General features: G+C 45.8%; 1 protein-coding gene across 1 annotated transcript in view; it reads right to left on the bottom strand.

The window, feature by feature from the left end:
• The window catches only part of Abca4 (ATP binding cassette subfamily A member 4), a 138,676-nt gene that overhangs the window by 104,728 nt on the left and 12,722 nt on the right, over positions 1 to 21,226 (bottom strand). The window contains exons 5-6 of the mRNA XM_076574899.1: positions 11,079 to 11,206; positions 3,040 to 3,237 (exon numbers count right to left, since the gene is read on the bottom strand). Coding sequence (XP_076431014.1) covers positions 3,040 to 3,237; positions 11,079 to 11,206 — 326 coding nt within the window. The remainder of the gene's footprint in view (positions 1 to 3,039; positions 3,238 to 11,078; positions 11,207 to 21,226) is intronic.

Here is a 21,226-nt window from a genome sequence, read left to right as displayed (position 1 = left end):
ATGGTCAGTTTTATGCAGTGCTGGGATCAAACCCAGGGCCTAGTTAGGCATGTTAGACAAGTACTCTTCAATTGAACGGAATCCCCAGGGCTGCATATGTAGCTGTTAAAGCTTTCCTGGCGCTTCGACCTAGAGCTAAGCCAAGAACTGCTATTCCCGGGGACGAGTACTGTTTGTGCTGGGCTTTCTAAACTGAGCAATAGGCTTTCTAAACTGAGCAATAGGTTTGTTGACTTGTTGCAAGTTGAGATTAGGAGGCTCAGTGTTGGTACCGGGGCCTCAGCTCAGTGCCCGTCCCCTGCAGGTACCTGCTGCAGCTGTGAACGTGTAGACACCTGGACAGAGGGGGTAAAGAAGTACCTTGGGCCCATCTAAGTCAGTGAGGGTTGCTGGGGATGTCTTTCTGTATGCTGTGAAAGTGTGTTGCTCTGATTTGGTTGATAAATAAAACCCTAATTGGCCAGTAGCCAGGCAGGAAGTATAGTATAGGTGGGATAAGTAGAGAAGAGAACTCTGGGAAGAGGAAGGCGGAGTCAGGAGTCACCAGCCAGACACAGAGGAAGCAAGATGTGGAGGCAGAACTGAGAAGAGGTACCAAGCCATGCGACTAAACATAAATAAGAATTATGGGTTAGTATAAATGTAAGAGCTAGTCAGTGGTAGGCCTGAGCTAATGGCTGAGCAGTTTTAATTAATATAAGCCTCTGTGTGTTTACTTGGGTCCAAGCGGCTGCAGGACTGGAGGGTGAGAGAGATTTGTCCTGGCCATGGGCCAGGTGGGACACAGGAAAGCTTCAACTACAGAGACTACCTGGTAAAACTTCTGATCTCTAAACTCAGTGAAAGGCAAAAGGAAGGTTTCCTGTTCTTCCTTGTTTGATAAGTAAACACTCAGGTCAGTGGCCCCAGCTTGGGGTTAACTATAGTTTATATCTTGAGTGTCATACAAAGCCCATCTGTTAAAGGCATGGCCTCCATCTTGGACAGGGGTAGTGGGAGGTCCTTAGGCTATTGGGAGGTCTGCCATAGATGGGTATAGTGGGAACCCCAAGCCCTTCCCCTTTTTATCCTTTGCTTCCTGGCCAAGAAATGAGTGGATTGTTCCACCATGAATTCTGCCACAATGTACTGCCTCATTACAGGACCAAAAGTGATGAGTCCATCAGCCACAGCCTGGAATCTCTAAACCTGTGAGCCAAAGGGAACCCTTTCTCGGACTGACTGAGATATGTGTTACAGTAAAGCAGAACTAACACAAGGTCTAGTCACTAATGGATAATTTTGTCCAGATGCAAAATCTTATCTGGCTGTACCCAGGACTGGCTGAATTGAAGACCATGCCCCACCATAGACCAAGTGTTGCTTTGTAGTCTGCTGTAGGACAGAGACCACAGGCTGTTAATTCTCTCCACGGTGTGGGAAGCATCAAGACCATCTCTGGGGTCCTAGACTTTTTATGGTGGCCTCCTCAGGTCCTGACCCTTTTGACCTACTTTGGAAGTCCACCCCTCAATGAGCTGGGAAAATTGCAGAATAACTTCCAAGGGAAATTCAAAATAAACTCTGCCAGAAATAACAAGGCCTATTTTATTTGACTCATTTTAAAGAATTCATCTGGCTTCTTTTCTTCTCCTATCTTTCTTTTCTTTTCTGTGTATCCCCTACCCCCTACCCCGAGACAAGGTCTCTTGTATCCTAGGCTAGCTGGAGATGAGTGTGAACATCTGGCATTCCTGCCCCCACCACCTAAGTGCTGGGTTGCAGCTATTGACATGTGCTGAGGAACTAACCCCGGCTTTGTGCATGGGACACAAGCACTCTTACCAACTTGGCAACAGCCCTGCCCCCAGTCTAAAGACAAAGCTGAGAGCAGGAGAGAGAGAAAGATCAAGAGTGAGAGACAGTAGGAGAACAAGGACCGTGAGAGCGAGAACAAGAGAGAGGGGGTGAGAACAGACCTTTACTGGGATTTGAGAAAGCCACCATAAAGACAGACAAAATGTGAATTCCGTAATCAACAATTAATTCCAGAATGTCTCAAAAAATATCTTAGTGATTGACATTCCTCATGGTACAGTTCCAGAAATTAAAATACAGGCAAAAAGAAATATATAATTAGGTGCTAGAGGCAGTTTATATTTTCCAAAGGATTCTAGTGAGTATTCCTCAAAGTGTGGCCTCTGGGGAACCCCATCAGAATCTCCTAAGCAATGAGGCATCTCCTCACCCGCGGGCTGGGGACTTGAACTTGCATGTTGCAGTAACCTCTGATGACAACACGCTTCCTAAAGGTTGACACGTCTGTGCTCTACCACATCCTTCCAGCAAAAGAAGAGGAGACTCTCACAGGCCCCGGGAGTCTGGACTACATACAGTTTTAGAGCAGAAGGCTGGGCTTAGCGATCTAGGCTTTCCAAAATGTTGAGATTATAAAATTTCCTATTTTTTTTCTATCTAGAAAGAGCACCTTTGAGGATCAAGTACAGGTTCACAGGAAGGAGCTTGAACCACGCATTTGCTGAAATTTATGAATGTTTTGCACAGTGTTTTCTATTTCCCTACTATTATACACAGGTATGTCCAATCTGTGGCCCACAGGCTGCAGGTTCACCAAAACAGCTATGAAGGCATCCCAATACACCTGTAGATAATAATGTCATGTTACAGTGTCAAAAGGTTAGACACCCCTGGAAGTACCATCCTGGCTGTATACATGAACATTAGGACCAGGAAAAAGTCACTGTCTTGCCTGTAATCATGAGCTAGGAATCCACTGGTCTGCAGGCGGTGGAGAACGCTTTTCTCACAGTTGGTGTGGACAAACACCTACCACATCACGTGCTGAGGGGTGAACCTACCTCCTTTCCCTTGCGACTGTTCTAGAAGGACTGCTGTTTTTCCCTTGGGTGCTAGGATTCTGGAGCATCTCCAAGGCTTGTCATCAGCCTCAAGCTCACACCTTCCTCAGTGTCCATTCCCCAGTGGCCTGCCTGCTGCAGGAATCATCTACGAGCAGGGAGCATGTAACCCTTTCCTTACCACACGGAAGAGTTTGAAGAAGTCCACGTTGGCATACAGAGTGTCCTCTATCCACTGTAGGGTGACCTGGGAGAGGGGACACAGGGTATCACGCACGGTCTGTGCCCCTCGATGCTGGCTGAAGATGATGAAACGCTGCAAGAGGGTCTCACTACAGGCAATGCTCTTCAGTTCCAAGTCTGGGACTCCGTAAGCAAACTGCAGGGAGGAGAAAAGACGCTGGAAAACTCTGTGTAGGGAAATAGTACCACCCTCCTGAACAAAGATGCCGCTTCCTGACCCACAGGCCTGACGAACAAATCATATTCCGTGGAAAAGAGAATTAAAAGAGCAGGTAGATTATGCCTGCTAACTAGTTGGTTTAAAACACACAGATTAGCCAGGCAGTCGGTGGTGACAAACACCTTCAATCCGAACACTTGGGAGACAGAGGGAGCCAGATCCTGTGAATTTGAGGCCAGCCTGGTCTACAGAGCGAGTTCCAGGACAACTAGGGCTACACAGAGAGACCCTGTCTTGGGGGAAAAAAAAGACAGAGATGAATTTGAGTCATCCAGTAGGGTTAAATGTTATAGACGGGTACTTGAAATTGTAAGGAGGCAGAAGAAACAGTATTAGAGTACTATGATGTGAGAAAAGCTTTGACAGGCCATTGTTCGTCTTGCAGATGGAGAGGACCTCATCTAAGGAATGTGCACAATCTGCAGAAGATGAGTAGCAAGTTGTTCTAATCTTAGATGGTCTTATAATAAAAAACTCAGAGCCAGATATTGGGGTGAAAGCTGAAAGGTCAGAGAAGCAGAACAAGCCACAGCCAACCTCACCTCGCCAACTCCTCAGCCAATCCTGTTTCCTCAGACTGGAAGCCTCTGAGTCCTCACTGGAAAGGATCTCAGCTCAACTGCTTTAGAGCAGCCAGCCACTAGTTCTTACCTCTGTGTAAACCTCAGTCTAAAGAGAGTGAGTTCCTGTTTCCTCATGCCTTATATACCTTTCTCTGCCCAGACATCACTTCCTGGGATTAAAGGCGTGTGTGCTTCCCAGTACTGGGATTAAAGGCATGTGCCACCACTCCCTGGCTATGTTTCCAGTGTGGCCTTGAACTCACAGAGATCCAGATGATCTCTGTCTCCCCAGTGATAGGATTAAGGGTGTGTGCCACCACTGCCTGACCTCTATGTCTAATCTAGTGTCTGGTTCTGTCCTCTGATCCCCAGGCAAGTTTATTAGGGTACACAGTATATCACTGCATAGGGTGAGAAAAGGTGTTCCTTTAGACATCCCGGTAAAGACTGTGACTTAATGGTACCTTGACATTCAGACTTCTGACCTCAAGAATCATAAGATAATAAACCTGTGTTGTCTTAAGCCTTTAAGTTTGTGGTCATTTGTTATAGCAGTAATAAAAATCTAAATCCTCTCTCAAACCTCACTTTATCAGAAAGCTTTTAAAAATTGAGAGATCTCCTCTGAAAGGGACACTAAGGTGCCATCGAGACTCTCTCCCAGTGGCAAAGTGGTAAAAATACATTTATAATGACAACAACCAACTTCTTCTCACTAGATTTACTACATAAGAACATCAGATGCCTAGATCAGTTTGGTTTTGGTTTTGTTATTGTTTTTTTGTTTGCTTGATTATTTGAGGCAGGGTCTTGCTCTAGCCCAGGCTAATCTGGATCTTACTCTGAAGCCTAGGTAATTTTTCTGTTTCAGTAACCTGACATTACAGGAGTAAGCCATCATACCTGGTACAGTTAAATTAATTTGAATTTCAAATAAATAACAAATAACTTTTAGTATGTCTCAAATTAATTCCAAAGTTATGCTGAAAATTTTGTTTATCTGAAATTCAGCATCAAATATATAACCCGTATTTTTACCACATACCATACCTCCTAGAAGCTCACTGACAATGACTTGGAACACAACTCTGATGGCCTCCATGGCTCAGATGAAAAAGAGGTCCCAACCCTGGTCAGGGCCTCTTGGTTGCCTGGAGTGTTTCCTAGCACCCTAGAGTTTGAGGCTTTATACTGTTGTGGAATATTAATTTAAGATGTGTTACATTTGTTTATGCTGTGGAATTTGTTTTAATGCAAAGATGTGTTGCATTCTTTTATGTTGTATTTATTTAACTCTGTGAAGCTGTGTTACTTTGCCTGTCTAAAACACCTGATGGTCTAATAAAGAGCTGAATGGCCAATAGCAAGGCAGGAGAAAGGATAGGAGGGACTGGCAGGCAGAGAGAATAAATAGGAGGAGAAATCTGGGAGGAGTAGATTAAGGAGCAAGAAAAGCAGGAGAGGAGGATGCCAGGGACCAGCCACCCAGCCACACAGACAGTCTTGGAGTAAGAGTGAAAGTAAGATATCCAGAAGTAAGAAAAGGAAAAAGCCCAGAGGCAGAAGGTAGATGGGATAATTTAAGTTAAGAAAAGCTGCGTAGCAACAAGCCAAGCTAAGGCCAGGCATTTATAAGTAATAATAAGTCTCTGTGTGATTTATTTGGGAGCTGGGTGGCAAGTCCTGCAAAGAGCAAAGACTAAAAACAACCAACTACATTGTACTTGAACAAATTCATAAGACTGGGCCTCAAAGACACCATGTAGCTTCTAATCACACAGGTCTCCACACTGGAAAGCAGAGCAGACCCAGGCTGTTATCCCCAGGGAAGTGTTGAGACTACACCGATCCCTCCATGAGGCACAGGCTGATGGTGGATCAGCTGTGGATGGTCCATCTGGGGCCTGTAATGGGAGTGTACCCACAGATCATTCTGCCTTTGCCCCCACCTCATTCGGATCTCTGGGCAAACCCATCCTCAAATAAGCTTATTTGTCTGATCTTCTCATACTCCAGAGGAGGAATGGGGACCAGGCAATAACATACATAAGTATTAGCTAGTGTCTTAGTTTGCTTTCAATACTATGATAAAACACCATGACCAAAAGTAACCTGGGGAAGAAAATGTTTATTTCATTTTATAGTTTACAGTCCATCATGAATGGAAGTCAGGTCAGGAACTCAAGGCAGGAAGTTGGAGGTGGGAGCTGAAGCAGAAACCACGCATGGAAGAGTGCTACTTAGTAGCTTTGCTCTCTATGCCTTGTTAAGCTTGCTTTCTTATACACCCAGGACCACCAGCCCAAGGATGACATTGCTCCCAGTAGGCTGGGCCCTTCCACATCAATCAGCAAAGAAGAAAATGCTCCATGGTCTTGCTTACAAGCCAATATGAGGGGGACTGTCTCAGTTAGGACTACTACAGCTTGATAAAACACCATGACCAAAGCAACTTGGAGAGGCAAGGGGATGGTTTATTGGGCTTATAATTCCACATCATAGTCCATAGAAGGAGTCAGGACAGGAACTCAAACAGGGCTGGAACCTGGAGACAGGAGCAGATGAGCGCGCCATGGAGGGGTGCTGTTGACTGGCTTGCTCTTCAGAGCTTGCTCAATCTGCTCTCCCATAGAACCCAGAACTACCAACCCAGGGATGGCACCACCTATAATGGGCTGGGCCCTCCCTCATTGATCACTAATTAAGAAAACGCCCTACAGAGTAGGCTACAGCCTGATCCTAGGGAGGCCTTTTCTGAGATAACTCTAGCTTGTGCCAATTTGACAGAAAACCAATCAGAACAGCTAACAAATGGGGATTCCACAAGACTCCCCCTCATTCCATCACTTATTTTCTCACTGAACTCCCATTGTACAGGGAGGGGCTAAGTTAGTGACTGGAGGCACAGAGGTGAATAATACAGGCTCTCTGTCCTTTGAAGAGCTCTCTAACTAGCTAGAAATATGGGCATTTAGACAGGGTAAGTGTAAGAACAAACAGAGCAAAAGCTAGAACACGGAAGGAGAATCAGAAAGGTCAGGCAGGGCTAAGGTAAAGCATGGCAGCAGAAAATCCACCCAATTGTGTGACACCGTGGGTTCAAACCCAACATAGAAGAAAGAGGGGGAGAGAGAGGGGGTGGGGAGAGGGGGGAGGGGAGAGAGGGGGAGGGGAGAGAGGGGGAGGGGAGAGAGGGGGAGGGGAGAGGGAGGGAGGGGAGAGAGGGGGAAGGGAGAGAGGGGGAGGGGAGAGAGGGGGTGGGGAGAGAGGGGGTGGGGAGAGGGCAGTAAGGCAGCTGTGAAAGTTTCTAGAATTTACAGGGCATGGTGCACATGCCTGGCCTATAATCCCAGCACTGAGGAGGTGGAGGCGGAAGATCAGACATTCAAGGCCATCCTCAGCTAACCGTGAATTTGAGGCCAGCCTGGGCTACATGGCAGCCTGTCACAAAACCAACAATGACCAAGTCCTTGGTGCTTATTCAGTATTTATCTTGTGTCTGGCAACATTCTAAGTGCCTTGTGTATATTGATTCTTTTCGATCTCTCCTTATAACCACCACACGTGATAGGCATTCCTGAATTTGCATTTACAAGTGAGGAAATAGGCATAGAGTGGTCCTGATGTTCCAGTGTGTGGCTGATGTGGCCTGATGTTACAGAGTACGTGGGCCTTGCAGAGATCTGACTCCTGGGGACTCACCAACACTTACTCTTTGGTGAGTAAGAAAAAGTGAGGATTGGACAAAGAAAGGAGGCTTGTGAGCATCTCCATGGAGGAAGCAACATCTGAACCGGGTCCTAAAGTGTGTGTAGGAATTTTCAAGGTCAGGCAGTTGGGAATGAGACAGAATGAGTCAATGATTCCCCATATGGAAAGAAATGCTGTGGAACAATCTTTGTACACTGTAAATACGTATTGCTCTCATTGTCAATAAAAAGCTGATTGGCCGGTAGCTGGGCAGGAAGAGACTGGGCGAGATAGCCTGACACAGAGAGAATGCTGGGCGGAAGAAGGGCAGAGTCTTGAGTCTCCAGCCAGATGCAGAAGGAGCAGGAGATGAACATGCCAGGCTAATAAAGGTACCACCACCACATGGCAGGGCATAAATAAGGAATTGTGGGTTAACTTAAAATGTAAGAGCCAGTTAGTAATAAGTCTGAGCGATTGGCGGAGCATTTATAATTAATATAAGCCTCAGGGTGTTTATTTGAGAGCCAATGCAGGACAGGAAAACCCTGCCTACAGAAAGAAGTGTTAAGATGCCCTCCAGAGCTGTGCTCATATGCCGGGAAGAAAGGCTCAAAAGGAAAAATCTACCGATGGTGAAAAATAAAGCGTTCTTGATGAGTAAGGACGATCAATCACAGCTTCCGCAAGGGACACCAAAAAGACATATTGGCTTCGTGGCTGCAAGTTCTAATGGTCATGTTGGCTAAAGGTCACAGAGCTAGATGGGGCGGAAGCCGAGATGGGCGGAGATAGCTGACCAGCTGAGAAGTGAGGCCTGGGAGATAGATAGATACAGTGGGAGCTGGGTGTGGGCTGTGACTGGCCTCGAGGTAGGGAGAGGGAAGCTGTGGAACTTGCTGATCTGAGAGCGTTGGCTACTCCAGCTCAGCATCCACTAGCGATACAACCTGGTGACCCTGGCTCCTTGTCTCTGAAGGGCCTCAGTCCTGGTGTCAAAAGGGCAGCCCCTGGAACTCCAAAGGTCACGACTGTACAAACTTGAAGGAAATTTCCCCTAAATTCCAACCCTTATCTCCGCCTCCCTTTTATTACCAACTGGAAATTGTCTCAGGCATTGCCAGGACTGGAGTTTTATGGCCTGAGGAAAAAGCAAACGGGAAAAATGAGCCATCGGTGCTGATGACACCTCCCCTGTGGTGAAGACAGAAGCCAGGCAGTGCCAGGCAGCCAGGCCCACTTCTCTGGGCCTCATCAAGAACAGATTCTGCTTTGCTTGTCTGTTTCCAGGCATAGGGTCTAGATGGCCAGGAAGCCGGCATGGGCTCCTTCGTGGTGGTTCAGGGAACCAGCATAAAAACCCCTTCATCAGCTGTCCCCACCACGTGGGAAGGGGCCTCCCTCTCTCATCTGGGCTCAGATAACAGCACCCTCTGCAGACCTTCATCTCCAGACTGGCTCATGATTTGAAATGCTCTGCTTATGTTTTGGTCTTCCCTGGAGTCACGTCTAGCCAGGAGGGAGCCAGGACGAGAGCAGTGGCCCTCACCCCCGAGCTTGTCAGTCTCCTGGGAAGCTTGCTAACACACACAGCTGAGCTGTACCTGACACTATGGACTGACTGAGCTGGCAGGTCCTGAGAACGTGCGTTTCTAATAGGTACTCCTGTGTCACCCGTGCTAATGACCACTGGACTCCAAGAGCCAGCTCAGTGGCTCTCACAATGGGAAGCCCTGTATTTCACTTGGCCTCTGAGGACTGAGTTGTACAGCTGTGTGCAGAATAACTCCATCATTTAGGCATTTCAGTTTCCCCATCTTTGTGTTCACTTCAGGACTACTGTGAGGGACAAAGGAGCAAACAGGTATGAAAGTCACCTATTTGTGTAAGTATAGGAAATTATAACATGAATGAAATAAATTTGTGGAGTGGTCAGAAATGTCTAGAATGGGCATGTCTGGCACTGGTAAGCAAGTGGCCCAGGAATACAGAGGTGGTCCATCTGCTGCCCTTGCCAGATGTGGCAACTATGAGAGCCAACTTCTGTTCACCCAGTTTTTTTTGTTGTTGTTGATGTTTATTTTGTTTTTCCAAGATGGTTTCTCTGTGTAACAGTTCTGGCTATCCTGGAACTCACTCTGTAGACCAGGCTAGCCTAGAACTCACAGAGATCCGCCTGCCTCTGCCTCCCGAGTGCTGGGATTAAAGGTGTGCGCCACCACCCAGCTTCACCCACTTCTTCTTTTAAGACCTATTTTAATTATAGGCGGGTGTGTACATCTATCTGTGTACAGATGTGTTCGTGTGAGCAGGTGCAAAAGGAGGCCGGCAGTGTTGTTTCCTCCAGAAGCTGGAGTCAAAGGAAGCTGCCAGCCTACTGGTCTGGGTGATGGGAATCACACTTGGGTACTGTCTTAGACACTGTCTACTGCTGTGGAGAGACACCATGACCAAGGCAACTCTTATAAAAGAGAGCATTTCACTGGGGGGGGGTTGTTTAAAGTTTCAGAGGTTAGTCCATTATCATCATGGCAGGGAACATGGAACAGGAGCAATAGCAGAGAGCTACATCCTGATCTGCAGGCAGGCAGGCAGGCAGGCAGGCAGAAACTGGGCCTGGCATGGGCTTTCGAAACCCCAAATCCCAACCGTTGTGACACATTTCCTCCAACAAGACCATACCTAATCCTTCTAATCCTTTCAAACAGTTCCCCATTCTAGTGACTAAGCATTCAAATATATGAGGCAATGAAGGCCATTCTTATTCAGACTGCCACATGACCTCTGCAAAAACAGTGTGTGCTATGATCCACTAGGCCATCTCTCTCTCTCTCTCTACACACACACACACACACACACACACACATACACACACACACACACACACACACACACACGCACGCACATGCACACACATATATACACACACCACAATGCACACACACACACACACACACACACACACACACACACACACATACACGCATGCACACACATGTGCTCATGTTCTTGCCTGCATCCCTTCCCTCAAGTACTTACAGGTCAGCTTCCTACTGAGGAAGGGTACTCTTATCTTCACACAATGACTCCTGACATCCAGGAAACACAACAGAAGTTTCCGTTTCCATCAACCCTCCTCTGGGATGTGAGTATCCTGAGTCAGGGGGCTTTGTCTGTCTCACCCATACCACTGCAATATCTACAGCTGTCCTTGAAGATTTGATTAGTTAATAAATGGCAAGGCTTCTCCACTCCACAGGGTAGGCTCAGCCTCATGATTTCTCTGCTTCCTTCCTTTTCAAAATCCTGGTGAGTCTTATGGGTACCAGGGATGTTTCAGAGTCCTGTGATCAGATGCTTGTTTGACTCACTAACCTCAGGTATGTCCCTGAATATGGAGCATGCGCCATGAATTCTGAATATGGAAACACAAGGGAAAAGAGAGAACATCTCCCTTGTCTTTCTCAGGCTCGGTACCTTCCCCCTCTCTTCAATGGTCCTCACCTGCTCCACACGAACTTGGGAGTTGACCAGAAGATGGGCAACGGAGTCAGACAGGCCAATGTTTCTTGTGAGAAATAGCGTCAGGGTCTCCTCATCTTTTAGGATGTCTCGGATTTGTAATCCTCTTCCTGCGTATGAACAGAAGAAAGAGTAGGGCGCTGAAGGGGGTGGGTTAAAATAAGAACAGCATCTAGAATTGACTGGAAATACTTCTACGTGACTCTTAGAAGGGGTGGGTGGGGGTGGGGTGTGCTTGGCTTCCTGGGGGACATCTTGGAGACTGAGGCTGTTGCCAGTGTCTGTCACCCACACCTCACACCACTTGTGGCTGAAGAGCCTGGGCACAGTGTGGGAAGGTACAAAGGTGAGGAGTTAGCCTAGGGTGAGCGGGGTATCCGGTGCTTTTTAGGGTTGGTCTGAGACCGTGGCTTTCAAGAGAGTGAAGGGTAAAGAACTACAGCGGGGGGGTTGGGCTCTGGAGGAGTGTCTGGCAACATCTAGAGACATCTTCGGGCAGTGTCAGTGGGGAGAGGCCAGTGACATTGCTAAACATTCATAGTGTACAAAACAATTATTCCTCCCCAAAGACTCTCCTGTCCCTGCCAATGTCAGTGGTACTTGTTACGATTCCTAGCCACTCCCTCAGCTACAAGATGCTTAATTATCCCAGGGCCTCACATCCTATGTACTACGTGCACCACATGATCATGTAATTTACGCAGCATGGCCACGTGCGCATGCGTGGTGTAGCTGCATAGGCCCATGCACGCATGCTCAGGGGGACCCGTAAAAGCAGATTCCACCCATTTGCCCGCCCCTTCTCACACACCATTTGCTTCCAGTAGGCCTATTCCACACCCTTCTTTACTCTCCACTAATGTACTTTGTGTTTCTCTCGCAAGGTAAATGGCGCCACATAATAAATAACTACTAAGGCTGGAAAACCCTGCTTACCTATATACTCCCCCAGAAAAGTCATGGTTCTGATAACTTCCTACAAAATACAGGAGGATTAAAAAAATCAACTAAAAGCTACGAAATCAGTGGCCTTTCTGTATGATAACAAGCATGCTGGGACAGAAATCAGAAAAATAACCCCATTTGCAGTAGCATCCAAATCAAACCAAACCAACCAACCAAACAAACAAACAAACAAACAAACAAAACATCGTAGAGTAAACCTAATGAAGAAGGCAAAATGCCTCCATAATAAAACCTTTCAAATCTGAAGTAATAAGTTGAAGAAGACACTAGAAGCTGGAAAAAAAAATCTCCTATGATCCTGGACAGGCAGAATTAATACCACGAAAAAGACACAAAGTAATATATAGGTTCAATGTCATTCTCATAAAAATTCCAATGACATTCTTCACATAATTAGAAAAAACAATAATCCCGGGTTTCATACGTAAGCAAAAGAACCTCAAATAGCCAAGGCAATGTTGTGGATGAAGAACTCAAGTAATACAACAGAGCCATAGTAACAAACACAGAATGGTTACTAGCATAAAAACCAAGCAGTAGCCAACGGGATAGAGAGAGCAGCCGGAATCAAACCCATACATACAACTATAGCCACCTGCTGTTTTGGCAAAGCTGGCAAGCATATACATTGGAGAATAAAACAGTTTCTTCGGCAAATGGAGCGGGAAAAACTGGACGGAAGAATGAAGTTGGATCCATATCTCTTACCCTGCACAAAAGGTCATTTTAAATGGGTCAAAGATCTTAGTAAAGGTTGCATCTCTGAAAATACTAGACGGAAACACTTCAAGATATAGGCACAAGAAAGGACTTTCTGGCAGGGACCCCAATCATCCAAGAAGTAACTCCAAGAATTGATAAATGGGATTCCATGAAGTTAAAAATCTACATAGTGAAGTAAATAGTTAACTGTGCCAAGGGACAGCATAGAGATGGGAGGAAATCTTTGCCAGCCATATATCTGATAGAGTATTAATATCTAGACCAGTGCTTCTCAACCTTCTTAATGCTGCAACCTTTTAATACAGTTCCTCATGTTGTGGTGACTCCCCCAACCATAATTTTTTTTTTTTTTTTTGCTGCTACTTCATAATTGTAATTTTGCTACTGCTATGACTCTTTTTTTTTTTTTTTTTTTTTTTTTTTTGGTTTTTCAAGACAGGGTTTCTCTGTGTAGCTTTGCGCCTTTCCTGGAACTCACTTGGTAGCCCAGCCTGGCCTCGAACTCACAGAGATCCGCCTGGCTCTGCCTCCCGAGTGCTGGGATTAAAGGCGTGTGCCACCACCGCCCGGCCCATGACTCTTAATATAAATATCCGATATGCAGGATATCTGATATATGACCCCTGTGAAAGGTCATTGACACCCCAAAGGAGTCTCGACCCACAGGTTGAGAATCACTGACCTAGACTATTTAAAGAATTCAAATAACTAAACACCAACCCCAAATAACCCAATCAGTAACTGGGCAAATAAACAGCAAGATGAAGTATAGATTATCAATAGCTGCGTGCAAGCATGCTCAGCATCTTATTTGGCAACACGGCTCATTGGGACAGGTGCTTGCCGCTAAGCCTGATGCCCTGAGTTCATTCCTTGGAACACACGTGGTGGATGGAGAGAACTGACTCTTAGGAACTGTCTCCTCTCACGCCCACAGACATGCTGCAATGTGTCCCCACCCTCGATACATCATAAAAACCTTAAAATGTTTTTAGCCACCAGAGAAATGCAAATCAAAAGTACACGGAGGTTCCATTTCACCAGTCAAACTTTTAAAACAACACATGCTGGCGAGGATGCGGGGAACAGGAATCCTTATCCGTTACCAGGTAGGAATGTAAACTAGTGCTGTCACGGTGGAAGCCGGTATGCAGAATGCTCAAAAAACTGAAACTTGGTCAGCCTGGCATGGTGGTGCATGCCTTTAATCCCAGAACTCCTTGGGAGGCAGAGGCAAGTGGATCTCTGTGAGTTAGAGGCCAGCCTGGTCTACATAGCGAGTCCACGCCAGCCAGGGCTATACTGAGAAACCCTGTCTCTAAAACAAAACAAAACAACAAAACCCCCAAACTGAAACTCTATTGACCATATGATCGCTATGCCCCACTCCTTGTGAGTATGCCCAACGGAATCCAGAGAATCTGCTCATCCATGAATATGGCATCACTATTCACAAGAGAGAAGTTATGGAGTCAGCCTCGGCTTCCATCAACATCAACAACAATGGATAAAGAAATGTGATTCTGTCTCTCTTTCTCAAAAAGACCAAATTATGTCATTTGCAGGAAAATACACAGAATTAGCTATCATTATATTAAACAAAGTAAATCAGACCCAGAAGACAAATATTATATATTTATTTACATGGGGGGGGAGGGAGAGAGAGAGAGAGAGAGAGAGAGGGAGGGAGAGAGAGAGAGAGAGAGAGAGAGAGAGGTGGGCAGTGGTGAAGGAATATGGTTAAAGTTCACAATATAACTGAGGAGAAATGTCCTCATGAAATCCAACACTTCGTACAACGAATATACACTAGCAAAAAGAATTCTTTCAGGAAAGGAAGAAGCTGCTTTGGGATTGGAGATGTGTGCTCTGCCCTCGCTGCAGTTATGATTGGGACCAGGACCCTTCTGTGGTTCCTGTCAGCTCAGCCCAGGGTCGAAACTCTGCACATTGGCACGAATGGGGTGATTCAGGGCAAGAAGAGCTTCATGTAATGGGGAGTTTCGGGCCTATTGCCCAGGCTCGTCTTGGTCAGCCTTAGCCACATTCTCTCCAACTCGACTCAAAACCTTTAGAAGCAGGAACTCTTCTTCAAAGAGGCATCAAATAAAGCACTACTTACTGTGAAGGTGTCGCTGGGGCAGGTGACCAGCCTCTCCCCATGCGATCGCGGTCACCACATTGACTAGATGTTGTAGGGGTGACAAGCTGTGAAAGGACCCCGAAGCTCTTAACCCCAGCCCTGAAAGTAGTTACTATTCAATACATGTTTATCCTGACAGCATTAACGTCATCCCCACCCCTCCTGGAGGATTCAGCCAGGCCCTGCCTCTTCTCTCACTTCCTGGCCAGTGTCAGCCTCCAGCTGGCTACTGTGACAGTTTAGGAGATGCTGGCCAGAGAAAAGCCCACAGGCCCAGCTTCTGGAAGTCACTGCAACATGAAAGCAAAGGCCTGGGATATGCAATGTCATCCTGGCCCAAATTCTCCAGGAGCCCAGTGCCTTGCTAAGATCTGAGTGTTTCTCCAAGGGGCCATGCTTTCCCCACACCCCTGCTCCTTCTGACTCCAGCTCCATAGTGAACTCCACCTCCCACCCCAACCTTCCCCTTGCCAGGCAAGCCCCTGATAACCTCCATTGCTGTTTCAGGGATACGATGTTCCCGTATGGTGACTGGACCAGATCCATGCTGCCAATGATGGCTTCCCACTGAAGGGCAGGGGTCGAGCCCACAGATCAGCCAATGTCTAAGCCAGGGCCAACTGGCCCTGATTTCCGTACAGCAGTCTTCTGTCAGGAAGGGTGCCTTTGAGAGCTACGTCAGTGGGTCACCCACTGTCACTCAGCTTTGCACAGGACACTTCCAAGGACTTTGGGGCGACCTGAACGTAGGGTTCCCCTGGAGTAGCAGGGCCCGAGAGAAGGCACTGTGTTTCACCTCTGTCTTCCTTTCCTTTGGGTGACACATATGCCCTGCCGTTTTCCAAACAGCTCGACTGTTCTCCTGTCTTACAGAGAACAGCCTTTAGATACAGCCTTACAGGTTCTCACTACGGTAGTCTGCACACAGTAGGCTGCATGTATACAGTGCAAACACGGTTGTCCAAGGGGTGAGGACTATGGGTCCTGCTTTTCTGCATCCCTTGTTCCACCTAGCCATGTTGGGTACACAGAGGTAAGACTGCGAGGTCATTCTCTCTCTCTCTCTCTCTCTCTCTCTCTCTCTCTCTCTCTCTCTCTCTCTCTGTCTCTCTCTCTCTCTCTGTCTCTCTCTCTTTCTGTCTCTCTGTCTCTCTCTCTCTCTTTTTGATACCCCGTAGTAAGGCCTGGCATGGTATCGAGGCCTCAGTAAATGTGTTGAATGATTCTAGGCACTCAATAAATACCTGGGCTCTTATCCCAAGAGTGAAACCCCATTTGGCTGTTTATTTTTTGGTTATTCTTTAACATCCTCAGCTGATATTGCATACAGATGCCCTGGGAGAAGGGATAAGACAGAGAGTCATTTTGCCTGAGTATCATAGACTGTGGCCTGGCTGGGTCAGGGGTGGGGTGGGAGAAGAAGGGCAGGGACGTGGTGAAGTGCACACCTGAGGAGGGGCTGGGGGCCACCCCGCCTGCAGAGCGTGGGGCCCAGGGTCTGAGTGACAGGGTGATACCAGACAGGCCCTTCATTGAATTCCTGAGGGAGACATGTCAACAGGGGTGGGGGTGGGGGTGAGGGTGGGGGGTGGCTGGGGAAAGAAAGCTACATTTCATTTAAAATGTGGTTCTACTTGTTCTCTTAGCTGGGGGCACTGGAGGCTAGAAATGGGGCGGGGGTGAGGCTGCGGGAAGCAGGGGTTTAAAGATGATTGAGACCACAGAGCTGGCTGGGGACAGGGGGCTACATCTGTCTGCAACCGGTGTGTCCCCATCAATCCTCCCCTGCAGAGAATGCAGCCCTACAGGTTTGCTGTGAGAAGGAAGTGCTGCTGGGGTCAGCACAGGCACATTTTCCCAGGGAGCTGGGAACCCCACTGGCAAACGCCACTGCAACTGCGGCAGTCCGCCCCATTCTGCCTGACTGAGTTTCTAATGACTTCAGACTTCCATGTTCGCCTCGACCAACACCCTACAACCTCCCCCTGCCATCTTGACTAGACTTCAGTACCTGGTCCGGCATTCCTCCCGAGGCCATGCCTTACTATTTAAAAGGCAAGTAGTAAACCAGGAAGGATGGCTCATGCTTGTAATTTCAACACTCCGGAGACTGGGGCAGGAGGATTGCCACAAGTTCCGGACAAGTCTGAGTTACATGAGTTCTAGGCTGGCTAAGCTAGGCAAGAACCTGTCTCAACAAATAAATAAATAGATAGATAAATAGATAGATAGATAGATAATCAAACAAACAAAATGCTGGCTGTATTTCTATTATCTAGAGTCCTTCAAATTTAAGCTAACTGGTATAAATACTTCTCCGAAAGAGTAAAAGATGTAGCATTTGTAATCTGGGCTATAGAAATGATGACTGCTCTACTGTTTTGGAAGCAGTTTGAATGTAACTAAGCAATCCTAACCCAGGGATCTGTATGTACTTGTGTGCTTTTACTCCTCCAGGGAGCAAAGGCAGAAAGTGGCTAGATGGGGGCGGGGGGTACTGTGGGATAATCTTCCTGTACACTGTAAAGATTTGTCACTCAAATTGATTTAATAAAACACTGATTGGCCAGTAGCCAGGCAGAAAGCATAGGCGGGGTGACCAAAGCAAGATTAGGATGTTCCACGTGTCTAAACATAGATAAGAATTATGGGTTAAGTGTAAGAGTTAGTAATAAGCCTGAGCTACTGGTCAAGCATTTATAAGTAATATTAAGTCTCCAAGTCAATTATTTGGGAAGTGGCTGCTGGGTATTTGGGAGTTGCTGGTGGGACAGAAACTTCCATTTACATATGGCACCCAAACATTCAGTAAGAATTTCTACACATGAAGCTTGAAAAAGCTTAAAAAAGGATTCTAAACACATAAAAATGGGATCAAACTTGGCTTCTTGGTAACCATCTTTCCTCCAATAGGCTCTGTTTACTGGCAGCGAGCAGAGACATGGCTCCTTTAAGAGATGGCTTCCTGACTCAGCATTCTGTCAAAAACCACAACCTATGACTCTTTTAAGAGGCCCTGCTACCAAACACTTAAAGAGCAGCAGGTGATGCACTACTCTGTGGCAGTATGGACCCCAAAACTCCCCAGAGTTGGTGTGTTAAATGTGGCTCCCGCCATTACCTCCACCATGGAGCTAAGCACTCAGAACCAAGGCATGGGGTAGAACCAGTCACCAAAGCTGCAGCTTTGGTCCTAGCCAAGCCTGATTAGCAGATTAAAGACTTACGTGGTCAGAAAAAGACAGAGATATGCAGTAAAGACAGATTCAGATAAAAAAGAAAAAAAAGAAAAACCTCTAAAGAGTTTACAGTATGTTTACTTGGGAGAGTAAAGAGACGGTATAGACAGTCATAAAGAAGAAATATTTTTATATAAAAATATAGTTTTAAAATAATAAAGTCCTTAAAAAGGGAGTAGGATTAAAAAAAGTCATGTAAAGATGGAAAATACACAGAGTCTGGATACAATATGTTATTGTGTTGTCTTTGAATTGTTTGGCAGCTAAGGAGCAACAGCTGCTAAGAAACATTTGATTATAAATGTTGCTAGTTTAATCCAACCTATATATTTAGAGAATACCTTGACTTCAAAATTTAAGTCAAAAGATATGTTACTTTGGAGAAGAGTTATGCTTTTATTTCCACAGGAAATGAGAGGCTCTGAATTCATTCTGGGTTTAGAAAAATCAGGTTTTCTCAGGAATACCCCCTGAAAAATCTCCAATGGGAAACAGATGGCCCAGATGATCCAATGTTTCATAGTGCTTCTATTACAGTTTCCTTTGAGTTTTGCATCCAGAAAGTCTTCAAGGCTGCTGGCTGAGATGATCCAGTCTCACAGAACTCTCCAGCCAAGACTTAACCATTATTCTGAATTTTTCTCAGGGTCCCCTAAAGATTACCAGTGTCCCCAATCATCAGGAAGTAGTCTATAGAACTAAGCCCACATTCCCAAAAATGAATTATGGACAGTTGTCATTGTTTAGGGGGGTTTGGTTATAAGCTGTTATGGATAATGATCAGGGAAAAAGCTAAACAAAGGAGATTAGATTCAGGGATCTTGTTTTGAAGAGAAGAAGAGGGGACATAGAAGTGGTAAGACAAAAGGGTGGATTATTGAATCTACCTTAATCAAAAGAACAACTATTAATCTTATATATTTTACATTGGTATGGATTTTGCTTTATTGGTATAAATTTAAAGTTAATTTTGTTATACTTTACGTATATTACTCTTGTTTAGGGTATTATGTTTATACAGCTTATTTAAAAATGTAATATATAATTAAGAAATACAGATGAATAGTCATCTATAATAGCAAACTTGGAGTTATGTTATGTTTCCAAGGTCATACAGAGATATTTTTCAGGTAGAAAGGCAAGCTTCAAACACTTCAAAGACCTATAGAATATGGCATTTACTCAGGAGGCAGAGGCAGGTAGATCTCTTTGAGTTCCAGGCCAGCCTGGGCTACAGAGTGAGTTCCAGGAAAGGCTCCAAAGCTACACAGAGAAACCCTGTATCAAAAAACAAAACAACAACAACTAAAAAATGTTTTAAGAACTTAGGCTTTTCATGACAATGAGATATGTCTGCTCCTGACAGCACCAATCTACTTCATTGAAGAAACACCATAAGCAGTTTGTTTTCTTTATGGCAAAAGCTAGCTATGCGGGCAAAGAAATGGCCCTTGCCTCAATTGCTGACAATTACTGTCCAAACTGAGTCAGCAGGACACAAGAAAGGTGACTGCCTAACTTTGCCAAGACAAGGTAGGACAATCTTTCAAAATTCCCTGTTTCACGAAAAAGTCTGTCAGATATTCTAGGCCTGTGAGCCAGAGTTGGATGCCCCCAATGTTACAGAGGACCTTTGGGTGACTGTCCAGGCAGCTTGAGGTCCCTGTCATTAGGTAACATTTCACCCTTTGGGGTCTTTGATGGAGTTGAAGACTAAATAGTTATAATTATAGTTTTCCTTAGTTATACTAGAAAGTGAATTAGATACAAAACTTTAGACTCACCAAGATAAGATAGATAATTAAGTATTTTCTTTAATTTTGCCAAATGCAAATGGATTAGTGCTACTGTAATTCTTACTTAATAACTGTTTTTGTTGTAAATAATCTTACTATGCTAAAGTTAAAACCTTTCTTTTTAATTAAACAAAAGGGGGAAATGCTATGTGATAATCCTCTTGTACACTGTAAAGATTTGTCATTCTGATTGGTTTAATAAAACACTGACTGGCCAGTAGCCAGGCAGGAAGTATAGGGAGGGTGACCAAACTGAGTATTTTGGGAAGAGGAAGGGCAGAGTCAGGAGTCACCAGCCAGATGCAGATGAAGCAAGATGAGAATGTTGTACTGAGAAAAGGTACCAAGCCACATTGCTAAACATAGATAAGAATTATAGGTTAATTTAAATGTAAGAGTTAGTAATAAGCCTGAGCTACCAGCTGAGCATTTATAAGTAATATTAAGCCTCCAAGTAAATTATTTGGGAAGCAACTTCTGGGTTTGGGGAGTTGCTGGTAGGACAGAAACTTCCATTTACAGGATGGTGCCAGATTCTGTTTCCAGTCTTTCCCCTTTCTGACTCCCCATGTTCTCAAAGCCCTCTGCTTCTCCATATGGTGAGGGATGTCATTGTCTACCCCATTTTTGTTCTCTAGGTGCCCTGTGGGTAGGCACTCAACCCATCCATCTCTCTATTCTCCAGAGACCAGGCCAGCATATGCCTCACAGTAGGTGCCAAATGTATGCTGAGTATAGGAGGGCTGGCTGGTGACATCACCCTCTTACCTTTACTGTTTGTCACTTGGATAAAAGCTGCCTATTTGGCCCTTCTTGCCCCCTTGGCTTCCCTTGGAAGTCCTTTCCTTATGCCGTCATCTTCTTAGGGTGATCTTTACAGTCACCCACCTTAGTCTTCTCAGCACTACCTGCTGCCTCTGCCCTCCATTCCTGGAAGTATCTTCACCCACTAGCAAACATATTTTAAAAGATCCTCTACCCACAGGCCTGCAGCAACCCTTAGATTCCTGGGGCTTTACTGCCTCACAGCCTCTGTATTACAGATGCTCAGGCAATGGGTTTCAATGTTCACACCTTGTCTCCCCTGGTGTCCAAGGCGGAGCCTACTGAAGATGAGTCAGCCCTGCAGTGCTCAGGTAAGACTTTGAAGATCTGGTGCTGTGGTTGCTTTGTTTGCCTCTTGTTTCTCCCCTGAGGCTGGGAGACATTTCCACCTCTCCTCTTTGCTGTTCCTCATTCTAAGTGGCTCTCCTTCCTGGGTGT

The sequence above is a fragment of the Peromyscus maniculatus genome, chromosome 6, assembly GCF_049852395.1.
Source record: "Peromyscus maniculatus bairdii isolate BWxNUB_F1_BW_parent chromosome 6, HU_Pman_BW_mat_3.1, whole genome shotgun sequence".
NCBI classification, from domain to species: Eukaryota; Metazoa; Chordata; class Mammalia; order Rodentia; family Cricetidae; genus Peromyscus; species Peromyscus maniculatus.
Note: the sequence above shows the minus strand (reverse complement) of the source record. Positions and strands in the feature narration are given on the sequence as shown.